This window comes from Malaclemys terrapin, chromosome 17 (assembly GCF_027887155.1).
Source record: "Malaclemys terrapin pileata isolate rMalTer1 chromosome 17, rMalTer1.hap1, whole genome shotgun sequence".
Taxonomy (NCBI): Eukaryota; Metazoa; Chordata; order Testudines; family Emydidae; genus Malaclemys; species Malaclemys terrapin.
The window spans coordinates 18,934,957-18,948,512 of record NC_071521.1 but is presented as its reverse complement, the minus strand read 5'-3'; the positions used below and the strand labels follow the sequence as shown (position 1 = coordinate 18,948,512).

Below are 13,556 nucleotides of genomic sequence, written 5' to 3'. Positions count from 1 at the left end.
GGAAGGGGTTGGAATGGGGGTGGGGAAAGGGTGGAGTCGGGGCGGGGCCAGGGGTGGGCGGGGCGGCAATTATTTCAGGGCCTAGGAGTGGCAAAATCATTAATCTGCCACTGGTGGAGATTGGCCAGCAAGGCGACGGGCAGAGAGGCTCAGTGATTGGTCAGCATGGTGGCTGGCGGAGAGGTGCAGTGATTGGCCAGGCGACTGGCGAGGAGGAACGGTCAGCAAGTGCCCGAGCAGTGGAGTGAATAAAGTGCCTTCTTACCCCCCTCCACCCAGGGTGGGAGGTGAACTCTACAGATGCACGTCTGGACTCTGGGTCTGCACTGACCAAGGACAACAACTGCGAGTGGGGTGCAGAGAAGGGACAGGCACGTTAAAGGGGCTTTTGGTTGCTGGACTTAAGAACCTGTTGGAAAAGGACACTGCCCAACTTACTTGGGGGTGGGTCTTTTGCTCATGGTTTAGGTTTATGAACCCTGTTTGCGGTGTTTTCCCAAATTAATGCCAAGTTACTTCCCTCCTTTTATTAAAAGTTCCTTTTCTACACTCAGACCCTGTGTTTGTGAGAGGGGAAGTATTGCCTCTTAGAGGTGCCCAGGGGGCGGTGTGTAATTGTCCCAGGATACTGGGTGGGGGCTTGAGCTGGTTTTGTGTTGTATTGTTGAAGAGAAACCACTAGATATTGAACCTGGCCCTGGTTGCTGCCAATTCCAACGGGCAGAAGGGTTACATACAGCACCTAGCACCGTGGTGCATCTAGGTTCTACCAAAATAGCCATATGTGAAATTAAACGTATCTGTCTCGGAGTTATGAAGGGCTTTTTTGAGCTGGGTATTCTAGAGGGGCATCAAATGTAATGTCTTGACTGCTAAGCTACCCCATCCCTGAACAGGCAGTGGGGGGGGAAACATTATCAATCGCACCGTGTTGTAGCCTGAACTTAATATCAGAGTGAGAAAAGGCCAGTGAAACTCCACCAAGGACTTGTCTACATGCAAACTTGTACTGGTTGAACTTAGTGTGATTTGAAACCTAGTTAAAACATTGCAAAAGGCTGTGTGGGAGCTCTTTCTTGGGTTTACTTTCTGTTTAATTTAAATGGATTAGGAGCAGGTTAAAACTAAAATGGAATTACCTACTTACACCGAAATCAGAGCATCCACACAGGGGTTTGCAGTGGTTCAACTAAACTGGTGCAAATTTGCATATAGGCAACCTCTATTGTTATTCGTGTACCCCAGAGGCAGGAGTTGAGGGACTGCTAAAGGTGATAGCGAGGTTTTGGGGGAGGGCCTGGAGAACATTCAGTTTTCAGCTAAAAACCTGGAAGGCAGGAGGCGAAATGAAAGATAAATAGTGTTTTGTTCAACGATTCTGTTGCTTGTTTAAAGTTCACTGCAGCATGACGGTCCCAGGAAGGGGAATTCAAAGGATCTGCCATGTGCCACCCAGCATCTTCCTGCGGGGAGGCCTCTTTTGTTCTACTGCTTTTGTTGTCCCCAAAATGGATTTCATCACTCTCAGCACGTTTAATGGGTTATTTGAACAGGCCGTTTAAACACACATTGCCATTCTGCTCGTGCCGTTCGGTCCTTGACACGTGTGAACCTGAGCTGCGGAGCAGGAGGTGGTGGGCGTATTGTTGGCCCGGGTTGCAAGAAGCTGTAAACTCCAGGCTTTAGACCACGCTTAGTCCCTTAGGGTATGTCTACACTGCAGTTAGAGACCTGGGGCTGGCCCATGTCAGCTGATTCAGGCTTGCAGGGCTCAGGGGCTGTGTAACTGCGGTGCAGATGTTCGGGCTGGGGCTGGGGGTGTCTAATTGCAGTCTAGACATACCCTTAGAGCGTAGAGAAGCCCCTTGAGGCATGTGCTAGATTTCAACTCTCTGGCTTCTGCTAGGTGGAGTGCAGACAATGTGCCTATGAGTATTTGGGAGTTCTTTCGCTCATTAGAAAAAGTACATCATTAGAAACCCAAAGGGGTGGAGGATGGCATGATTCTAAGATTCCAGGAGCCATTTTCTCCCGTGGACTTTTTCTCCTTTGGAACATTAGCACAGGCAGTGGCTGGCCATTCCCAGGGAGGGAGTGTGCCCTTGACGACAATGCCTCATCTCAGTGTTATTAGCTGATCTCTTTGGACTCACCGGATGACTGGACACATTTCCATGTGCCTTTTCTTGACCAGAATGTTGGCTTAGTGTCATATGAAAGTGCACAGAGACACTTCTGAAAAAAGGAGAGATGCAACAACAGATGGGAGGGTTTGTCGTCTGGTTAAAGTAAGGGAAGTGTGGAGTCAGGGTTCCTGGATTCTGCTCCCTCCTCTGGCACCAACTCATTTTATGACCTGATGCTAGTCCCTTAATCTCTCTGTGCCTCCGACTGCTCATCTGTTCAATAGGTCAATTTAATCATTTGTTAATACTTGTCTACCTAAAAGGGTACGTGTGATGCTAAACTAGCTATTGTGTGTTAGGCACCTGGGAATTACTAGAACAGAGGCTCTCTGTTAATGCAAATTGTTTTACACCAGTCTATACAGAAACTGCTGCACCCTCCCCTTGCTGTTTGCTGCTTGGTCTGGTTCTGCAGGGAACATCCCACGTTTCCTCCCAGCCCCCTCTCATCATTAGTGGAGATGTAGTTGACAATGGAGGCAAAGTCTTCAGGAGTATTTACATGCTCCTTTTTCATACCGATGCTGGGATGTGGCCCCTTTGATCAGCGCCCTTTGAAGTCAGTGGAATGTGGAAGTCAGCAGCTATGCCCACGATTCATGAAGCTCCCCTGGTGATTCCCCCAGCCGGAGGGAGTGTGGAACTGAAAGTAGGTAGGGTCCCTGGAGGTAGAACTTTCCACTGCCGTGAGGTACACGGGGTTGGGGAGATTTGACTGAGCTGGCAGGTCTCCATTGATCTGTGCTGGCTGGAGCAGAAATCCCATCTCGTGTTTGATGGAATTGGGTCGCGCTGAGTGCGGCGGTCGCTCCTTCTCTTCCCGTGGCGAGAAGCTCTGAAAACAAAGACAGCCTCCTCCTCCTGGTTTAACAGGGCAAAAGGGCTCTGTCCCCTGGCATTTTCAGGGCCATAGAACCACCAATGAAGCTGCATCCAAGAATAGGGCGAGAGAAGGGAAAGCGGCAGGGTGGCACAAAAGGGTTTCTAGTCAGGGCAGCCGATTGCAAGCAGGAGTGAATTGCTGTCAAGCAGATTGTCTGAAAGCATCATTTAAAAAGAATTCACAATGAGGCAGAGGCTGCCATCTTGCTAGTGCAACGAGGCAAGGTAGCCTAAGGCTTTCGCGTGGTTGACGGTTTGGCTATACAGCATCTGGGACAGGGGTGGGCAAACTTTTTGGCCCGAGGGCCCCATCTGGATATGGAAATTGTGTGGCGGGCCATGAATGCTCACAAAATTGGGGGAGGGGGTGAGGGCTGCAGCCTGGGGTAGGGCTGGGGATGAGGGGTTGGGGGTGCAGGAGAGTGCTCTGGGCTGGCACTGAGGGGTTCAAGGGCAGGAGGGGTATAAGAGCTGGGGGAGGGAGTTGGGGTACAGCAGGAGATCAGGAGTGCAGGCTCCGGGCGGCGTTTACCTCAAGCAGCTTGCAGAAGCAGCGGCGTGTCTCCCATACAGCTCCTACATGGAGGTGCGGCTAGGCAGGTCTGTGTGCTGCCCCGTCCACAGGCACCACCTCTGCAGCTCCCATTGGCCGTGGTTCCCGGCCAGCGGGAGCTGCGGGGGCAGCACTTGGGGCAGGGGCAGCATGCAGAGCCCCCTGATTGCCCCTACACGTAGAAGCTGGAGGAGGGACATGCTGCTGCTTCCAGGAGCTGTGCAGAGCGGGGCAAGCTCCTGACCCCGCTCCCCAGCTGGAGTGCCGGAGCAGGGCAAGCCCGGGACCCCACTCCCCGGAGCGAGCTCGAGGGCCGGATTAAAATGTCTGGAGGGCCGGATGCGGTCCTCGGGCCGTAGTTTGTCCATCCCTAATCTGGGAGGTGTGATTCCCAGCTCAGGTAGATGTACACATGCTGGTTCCGCTCGAGCTAGTGCTTACGAGCAACGTGGCTGTAGTGCAGAGGTGGGCAAACTATGGCCCTGGCCCACATACGGCTCATGGGACCCTCCTGCCCGGCCCCTGAGCTCCTGGTCCGGGAGGCTAGTCCCCAGCTCCTCTCCGGCAGTTCCCCCCACACACACAGCCTCAGCTTGCTCTACCGCCAGCACGATGCTCTGGGCTGTGGGGCTGTGAGCTCCTGGGGCAGCGCAGCTGCAGAGCCCGGCCTGACCCGGTCTCTGTGCTGCGCGGTGGCAGCGGCGGTGGTGTGGCTGGCTCCAACCGGGCGGTGCGGCTGTAGTGCCGCCAGCCACTGGTGCTCCAGGCAGCACAGTAAGGGGGCAGGGAGTGGGGTGGTTGGATAGAGGGGAGGGGAGTTGGGGGTGGTGGTCGGGGGGAGGGGGTGTGGATAGGGGCGGGGAGGTCGAAGGGCAGGGAACAGGGGGGTTGAATATAGGGGCAGGGGTCCCGGGGGGGGGCAGTCAGGAAGGAGATGGGGGTTGGATGGGGCAGCAGGGGGCAGGCAGGGGCAGGGGTTCCGGGGGCAGGCAGAGAGCAGGGGGGGTTGGATAGAGGGCAGGGGAATTCAGGGTGGTGGTCAGGGGCGGGGCTGTGGATAGGGGGTGGGGTGGTCAGAGGGCGGGGAACAGGGTGGTTGTATGGGGCAGGGGTCCTGGGGGGCCGTCGGGGCGAGAAGCAGGAGGGGTCAGATAGGGGGCGAGGGCTGGGCCACGCCTGGCTGTTTGGGGAGGAACAGCCTCCGCTAACCGGCCTGCCATACAATTTTGGAAACCCGATGCGGCCCTCAGGCCAAAAAGTGTGCCCGCCCCTGCTGTAGTGGCATGGGTGGTGAGTTGGGCTAGCCACCCAAGTACAATCCTGCCCTAACTCCTCATTGCTTATTCAGCCGAAAGTACTCCTCCGATTTGACCTGAATTTCCAAAGCGTCTTGATTGTGGCAAATTCAAATGAAAAGTTTCCCCCAGCTCTGGCTGTAGGGATAAACGTCTGAAAGATCGTGAGGTGCGCAGATACGGTGGTGATGGGGGGTCATGTATAAATCCTTGTCTGGATAGACATGGGGGCTTGTAAAGTGCCAACTCACTATTGTGACTGCTGTGAGTGCAGCAGTTCTGAAGCTGCTGGGAGCTGCCCGTAAGCGCCTTCTGCATCTTGATACAAGGCTGTCACCTCATTAAAAGTGTTTTATTTCCCTCCCTTCCCTATCCGGTTAGTCCTGCGATTGGGATTGAGCAGCAGTCAGCCAAGCATTAACTGGAAGCATAAAAATTGATTTGATCTCTTGGCTTCCCCCGCTTAATGAGCAGGACTGGAGTCGGGATGTGGGAGTCCAGCCCAGCCGCTCCGCTCCTGGAGCACTGCCCTCTGCGGCTCAGCATGTCATGATACGGCTGCAGGGCTCTGCTGCCCAGGGTTGGCAGTTCCTTTTTCCTGGCAGCTCACGGGTTGATTCACGAAAGCATCTCGCTAGGGCAGGATTGGAGCCGTAAGCTGTGTCCAGACACAAGTTTTAGGGCTGTGAAAAAAAGATCCCCCTCTTGTATGGACACAAGACCTCTCCCCCCGCCCAAGAAGATTCCTATGGCCCCTTCTCCCTTCCTGCTGAATGCTGCCTGCACCTTGACCCCTTTGTGCATGCGAAAAACATGCCTTGCCTGCCCCAAACATAAGGCGACCCTGCAGACGCTCAAAGGAAGGTGTTCAATGAGACACCTTTCTGCCCATTCTGTTCTAAAGACTTTGATCACGGAATTGAATCATGCATCGGTCACCAAGTTTGGGCTTCAGATGAATAAGTAAATGATAAACAAATGATCACTTGGCAACATTTTAACCTATAAAGCAGTGCATGTTTATATGAATTCTCTTCTCCCGTCTATGCCCTTCCTCTGTGTTCCCCCTTTGACCTTTTCTAGACCCCTTTGTCCCATCAGCCTGATCAGGGCGGTTCCCAGTATCAGACTGCAGTTCCCAGTGTTGGTAAATGTGGTCTGCCATTGAGGGAGCGTTCCATCCATGTGCTGCTGTGTTAGCCAACAGAGTGGGAATTGAATGAGCCTATGCCACTCAAGCTTGAGCAAACAGACCCTGGTTCGCTCCCTGGTGCTGTAACAGACTCATCTCCTTTGTGGATCAGACATGGAGGGGCACCTGTAGCACACACTCACCATTGGCTTACCACTGAGCATCAACACTATCAGCGGAGGCAGAGCACCTGGGGAAAGGGGCATGAAGGGTGACATCAGTACTCACACTTCATCCTCGTGTGGAGAAAGGGCAGGGCAGAAAAGGAGAAGAAGAGTGGAAGGGAGGGAAACTAAGAGCAGGAGGAAAGAAGAGAACAGAAAGACAGAAAAAACTGCAAAAGAAGGAAAAATATAGGATGGGGGAAGGCTGAAATATATTGGTGGTGGCTTTTTTTTTTTTATAAAGTATTTTGTGGGAGCAGAGGATGGACCGGGTGTGGGACAACCTATTTTCCCTCCTTTAGTCTCTTTGTGCCTTTTCTTTCTTTCTTTCTTTCTTTCTTTCTTTCTTTCTTTCTTTCTTTCTTTCTTTCTTTCTTTCTTTCTTTCTTTTCAGAGGTTTCTAACTAGGACAGCATGAAATGCTGGCAGGCACAATTTGTTAGCCCCTCTTATTGTTGGCGAATCACGCGTCAGCTGCCGTAGATATTTATAAATACATTAGTTATTCAGAGAAACGTTCCTCATGAATCTGCTCCTTCGTCTCAGTCATTCGAGGAATGGTTAGTGTCAATGTATACTCCAGCGGTGACTCATGAGCTATTTGCCACAATTAATACTTCAAGTGTTTGTTATCTGTAATTGATACCGTATAACTGGTCATCTAAGTCACATGGTATTTGTTTTTGCTCCCTGATTGGATGACTCCCAAACAACACGAGGAGCTTTCAAGATGGCTTCAAGAATGCATGTAGTTCAAATACTTGTCAATGCATTTGTGACACTTCCTCTTCCTGTGTGAATACAGTTGTGAGCAAAATTTCACTTGCACAAATGTTGGGGAATGGTGAATATAAGGCATGACACATTGTGAATAAAAGACTCTGTCAAAGTGAGTTAATGGATTTCGTTCAAGCCAGTGCTCACAAGTATTTTCCTGCAGTATTTGCCAAGTTCTGTTTGCAGTCTATCAGGCATTTCAGGCCTGTATTGGGGATGGAGGAACGATAGTCTTCAAATCAGCTGATTCAAAAGTTGCTGCATTTTTCTTCCACAAGAGAAGAATCTGAACTCTCCAAGGCACTTGGCTTGGGTAGTGGCCACATGGCATTTTACTTTTCTGCAATTACTGGAAGAGCTCCCTTGTGGTTAAAGAATGCAGAAACTTTGTCAGAAACTAAAACCCGGTCTCTTCCCCCGCACCCACCTCCAATACGCACAGTTGCTGACTCAGAAAGTTTTAGATACTGGTTTCGATGACAGACTTCCAAAGTGCGGGATAAGCAGATGCGAAGTTGGCATCATGCTAAAGGATACATTCACCTTATTTGTTTTGCCGACCGTTTTCCTCATTTTCTGTTTGGTGTGTGTGTGTGAATTCTGGGCATGCCGCCATGTGCTGTATTAATTGCAACACACACAAAAAGAAGACTGCATCTCCCTTATGTGCTTTGTGTCTTGGTTCAGATGTAAGCACAACACAGATGTAAGCACATGGTAGCTCAGATCTTAGGCAGGGAGTTTGGAATGGAGGGGCTATATTTGTAACAAGGTGGATGACTGGATTGGATATCTGAAAGTGTGTGTCGGGAAGGAATGCGGACAGGCCATCCTGAGGTTGGAGGGGCCTGGTCCTAGGGTCCTTTCAATCAGAGACTGCTATTCTTGCTGGAGTTGGTGGCAGTTTTGTGATGTGGACACCTCATGCACAGTACAGTGAGACCCAAATTTGCTTCATTCTGTTCCTGGGATTTCAGTCCTCAGTTCAGTTGCTGCACATGTAACAATGCTAATTAATATTGGCACAGTCTATAGGGAGTCTAAAGGAAGGATCCATTGCCCTGCAATAATAGATGTTTGCTTTTCTGGGGACTGATAAAAAATTGCTTTTCTTTCTCCCCTTCTCTATTTCCAGACCAATGATGCCGCAGGAAATACCTGGAACTGGCTTTACTTCATCCCTCTCATCATCATTGGCTCTTTCTTCATGCTCAACCTGGTGCTGGGCGTCTTATCAGGGTAAGGCGCCAATGACTTGTCCGTCTCCACCTGGACGTGCGGGGCAATAACAGCTTCAGCGTGGGGTGGGCAGGGACTGGGACGGGAGGGTGACACAACAGACTCGGCCCATTGCTTTGGTTTCACTCCCTACCTACCCCCTTTAGTGAGCCCCTGGGAGGCCACCACACAGCTGTAACCTGAGAACACCAGCAGGGCGGGTGAAAAGTCAGTAACCAAGATGGTCCTGAATTGTCAAATGTGACTTCAGTTGCCAGGGTTACGGGAGTTTCATGGAATATACTGACTTAGGCCTTGTCTAGCGAATACTTACTCAAGTGCTGAACTGTAAGCAGATGAGGAGCCCCACTAAAGTCAATGAGACTATTCTGATGCTTAAAATTAAGCATGCGAGGATGTGTTTGTAATGCATTTGGATATATTTCCCTCTAGTGACGGGCTCCAGTGATGGTGACAGCCTGTGACTTCCTCCAAGATGATGGAGCTAGCTTGTCAGCTCCTGCAGTGGTAGGGGCTTGTGCCTTGGGTGACATCCACTATGGTATCTGTGGCTACGTCTACACCACACACAACTTGGGGCCGCGTGTAGGGTATGCATAGCTACACGTTGCAGTGAAAAGCAGGCTGTGTCCATGCTGTGGTGTATAGCTACAGGTGTCAGTGAAGGTTCTGCCTGGGGAAAGGCAGTGGGGAAAGGCTCTGGCAGTGGGAGCGGGCGGGTCACTACACTGCCTAGATGGAGGAGACACTGCTTGGGTGTTTAGAGAGCCGCGTAGGGCATAGAGGTTGGGGGTTCAGGGGTGTCTTTACTTGCCTACACTGCTATTTTTACCCATGCTAGGGGGGCATGTAGTGAATGCGCTCTGTACGCTGCCATTTGTGCAGTGTAGACGTAACCAGTTTGTATAAAACCCCAGTGTTGCCAGCTCTTATGATTCTATTTCATGTCTTGCAATATTTTGTGTTTTTCTTAAAGACCCATGTGATGGGGTTTATCTGGCCTTTTCTGCCCCCTGCTGGAGCCATTGGCTCCCTGACACCTGTCTGCTCAAGGAAAATCCACTCAGAGTAGGCTACCAGCAAGACAGTCCTCCGAAGGTCTAGAAGGGCCTGGAGGAAATGCAGACCAATCAAGAGCCAGCAGACCAGTTAAGAAGGCTTACCGGCTTCTTCTCAGGAGAGAGATGAGGGAGACTGGAACAGAGGAGGTGTTGCTCAATGCTAGTCCTGGACCCCACCGGCTGGGCCAGGCCCTTGCCTTCGAGTGCTGCAACTAAGTGTTTACATTTGAAGTTTGGCTTCTTTGCATAAAAGTGCAGACAGCCAAATCCTGAGTTTATTTTGTTATCTAAATGTTGAGAGAGTGACACCGATCTGCTCCAAGCAGGTGGCCAAATCTAATGGATTAAGGTAGGGGTTGGCCCTAGAGGGGGCATTATGGAGCAGCCCCACCTGCCACGCCTCAGCTCCTGGAGTCCTGTGATTACAGGAGAATGTCCGCTTCCATTTAAAAAGTGAAAGTAAATTTCTAGCCTTTGTAGTTAAGGAGGCAAGCTTGAAAATGTGGAATGTAAAGGCTCAAAAACCAGAAGGCAAATAAAAATAACTCAGCTTTATTTTTTTTTTAAATTTCATGATGTTTAAGCCAATCACCTGGTTTGGGGTGTGTGTGTGTAGACTCAGATTATTTTAATGCATGAAGTTGGGAACACTGAGCCAGGGGTTCATTAAGTTTGGATGTGAGACTTTGGTTTGGCCCATGAGAGAGAGAGAGAGAGAGAGAGAGCTGCTAAATTCAGATCCTAACCTGAGTGTCCCCAGCACCTGTGGATGTTTGGATCTGGGTTTATCATCTAGACCCATCTCAATAGTACACAAGTTCTTACAGTGTGTGCAACTGGGTGCCAGAGCCCCTCCGATAAACCAGTATTGGTCTTGTGTATGTGCACCTAGATTTATCTCTCTCAGCATGGTTCTCAGCCCCTGGCATAACGATCCCTTGTTTGCTGATTGCCCTTCTGGTAACGAGAAGAGTGTGCAGCAGGAAAAGGTTAATGCTGTTCAGATGTAAAAGCCCTTTAATATTGGAGCCTTTGCTCTTTCTCTGTCTTATGTAGCCAGGGAAATAAAACGTTCTTCAAAGAACAGATCCATGCCTAGTATTTTTAAAAGAGCCTCAATATCCACAGATCCTCCTGTGTTCAAAGCAGGTGTGGGGGAAAAGTAGGGAGCGGCTTTGTGTGAGGATCAGGAACGCTGCCTTGGGGCAGGGAGGGTACAGCTGGCATAAGTTGTTTCAGAAGGTCACAGACAGGGTCGGATTTAGGGGCAGGTGATCCAGGCGACTGCCTGGGGTGCCAGGCTTGTGGGGCGCCAGGCTCAGGGCACTGGTTTTGTTGTTAATGACAAAAGGGAAAATAGAATGTTTGAAGTAAAATGTTTCAGGTATTCCGTATGTGGATTCATTTTTTCACTAACCTAGAATGTTCTGGATCTTTGTAGAATCTCATGGAACCTTCCAGGCTTGCTTATATATGGCATGAATAAATACAGATTTACAGATCCTAGTGTGCAAATTTATCCTCTTATATGATAGTGATAAATCACGCATGCAAATCGTGCATCAAAGTCATGAAATGGGCGACAGATGCACTAACGCATAAGGCATTCAAAAGTTTAACAAATGGAGCGGGAGGGTCCAAAGATGCTTCTTGCCTGGAGCGCCATTTGGTCTAGGGCTGGCCCTAGTTAGAGAGCAGGCCGGTGTCTGGCCAGCTAAAGAGCTTTGCTTCCCCTTCGTTCCTAGATGAGTGTTAGGGGTAATGATGTTCTGTCAGGGCCATTGATCAGGCATCGTCTGATCTCAGAGGAGTTGGCAAAGGGGAAGCTCTTGTCCATACCCATGTGATATCGTACCGAAAGCACTTGTGCAGTGGCTGGAGCTGGGGGTGGTTTAGTGTTTGCATAATTCACCTGCATGGTTCCCCAGTGTCTCAGGCCAGCTTGGTTAATAAGATGTTGCTTGATAATAATAATAATTAATAATGAAGAAAAGTTGCAGGCTCCTGTTCCCTTACGTTTGGACTCCAGGGTGATCTTGTGACCAAAGCAAGGACTTGAGAGATCTGTTTCTGGCTCGGCCACATGCTTTTTCTGACCTCGGGCAAGTTACTTTGCCACTCTGTGCCTCAGTTTCCCCATCTGTATTATGGGGAAATAATACTCACGTCACAGGGAAAGACTCAGTTAATTAAGATTTGTAAAGAGCTTCACGAGGAAGATCCCCTGAGGAGAGACTAAGAGAAAGATCCAACCACCTGTGGCCGACGTTAGCCACGTTGCTTACCGCACTGCTGGAAGGTACTAAATATTATGGTGACAAAGAAAAGTATAGTAGAAAATGGCAAGTTACTGTGATTAATTTTAGACGTGCTGATGACGAAGCCTTGCATTCCTGCAGGCAGTGACCAGTGCTGTTACCTTCTCTGGGAGAGGGCTCTGGAGCATCACTTCAAAGAAATGTGTTTCTGCTAAAATGATAGGAAAAACCCTGTATTTCGTGTGAAGAGTTGTTGCCTGCAGAGCATTTGATCATTAAAAGAGAGAGCCAAAGGGTGAAATCATGACCCAAGTCAAGGCTATGACAGAACTCCCATTGACTTCGATGGGGTAGGATTTCACCCAAGGACTTTCTATTAATCTGCAGTACAGCTGCTCAGTGTGCCGGCTGCACCCAGCAGACACTAACCCCCTCGGCCATGGCCAGCCCCAGCTACATACCAGCTTCCTGTAAAGCAGAGGCACACATGAATTTGGGGCTGGGGGGCTAGTGGGACCAGCACCAAAAGGGTTCACTCCAAAATCATGTCTTCAGTCTTTATCTGGCCCCCATTATCATTATCTCATTACGTAGGCTCCTGGGAGATAGGGCGTACAATGCGGATCGCAGCACTGCCTGAGGAACTGAAGCACAGAAAGGCTAGCTGGCTTGCTCGAGGTCACACAAAATGTCTGAAGCAGAGTGAGGAATGGAAGGCTGGTCTCGCAAGTCGTAGGTCAGCCCCGTAATCAATATACCATCCCTCCTCTCATGAGTGTTATTCAGGTGATGATATACATCCAACACCTTTGTGACGTTCCCCTGGTGCTATCTGGACCGGTGATCTGCCAGGCCACTCCAATCCTTGGCTCTGGGAGCCAGCCTTTCCCTGCTCTGCTGTGAGAACCCCCCACTCCGGGGATGTTCACGCACAGCCTCTGGCATGTAAGCTGCTCCCAGTGGGCACTTTTGGCCACCACTGCTTGGATTGTGCAACCGAATGACACTAGCCAATATCTCCAGTCCCAGACACAACCGTAGGAACCTCCATCTTACAGTGTCCACTTATACCCGCTGGACGCTGTAAGCTTTATATGAGTTCGTCAGTTGAACAAAGAAATTGATATGTACCAGGCTTGTTATCCCAAGGGGCATTTCTGACCCGCTTCAAACTAAATGCACTGCTTCAGGTAGAATAAACAAACAAATGTATTAACTACAAAGATAGATTTTAAGTGATTATAAGTCAAAGCACAAGAAGTCAGATTTGGTCAAATTAAATAAAAGCAAAATGCATTCTAAGCTGATCTTAACACTTTCAGTGTCCTCACAAACTTAGATGCTTCTCACCCCAGGCTGGCTGGTTGCTCTTCAGCCAGGATCTCCCCTTTGATCAGCACTTCAGTCTCTTGGTGGTGATGTCTGTAGACGGAGGTGGAAGAGAGAGGAAGAGCATGGCAAACATCTCTCCCTTTTATCATATTCTGTCTTCCCTCTTGGCTTTGCCCCCCCCCCCCCTTCAGAGTCAGGTGAGCATTACCTCATCGTAGTTCCAAACTGACCAAGGGAAGGGAGTCCAACAGATCCTTTGTTGTTGCCTAGGCCAGCGTCCTTTGTTCCTGTGAGGCTGGGCTGGGTTTGTCCCATACATGCCCTGATGAGGTGTGAACTGCCCCTCTGCTCTTGGAGAGTTTTTGCCTGGGTTTATTTTAAGCCATGAGGACACATTTTCAGCCTTATAACTATATACATGACATTACAACATATAACATTCCTATAACAACAATGCTCAGTGCATCATGAGCCTTCCAAAGACACCCGACATGACAAACTTTGCATTGGATACCACACAATCATATTATAAGGATGAACATGGGGGTGTAGGGTGTTCCCCCAGGTACAGAGTGTCACAACCTTAACCTTGCAAACTACATTGGCACGTATATGGC

The 13,556-nt window shown here is 49.9% G+C and overlaps 1 protein-coding gene across 1 annotated transcript in view; it reads left to right on the top strand.

Moving 5' to 3' along the window:
- CACNA1B (calcium voltage-gated channel subunit alpha1 B) overlaps positions 1-13,556 on the top strand; it is a 508,111-nt gene that overhangs the window by 257,333 nt on the left and 237,222 nt on the right. The window contains exon 7 of the mRNA XM_054007857.1: positions 8,185-8,288. Within this exon, the coding sequence (XP_053863832.1) occupies positions 8,185-8,288 (104 nt within the window). The remainder of the gene's footprint in view (positions 1-8,184; positions 8,289-13,556) is intronic.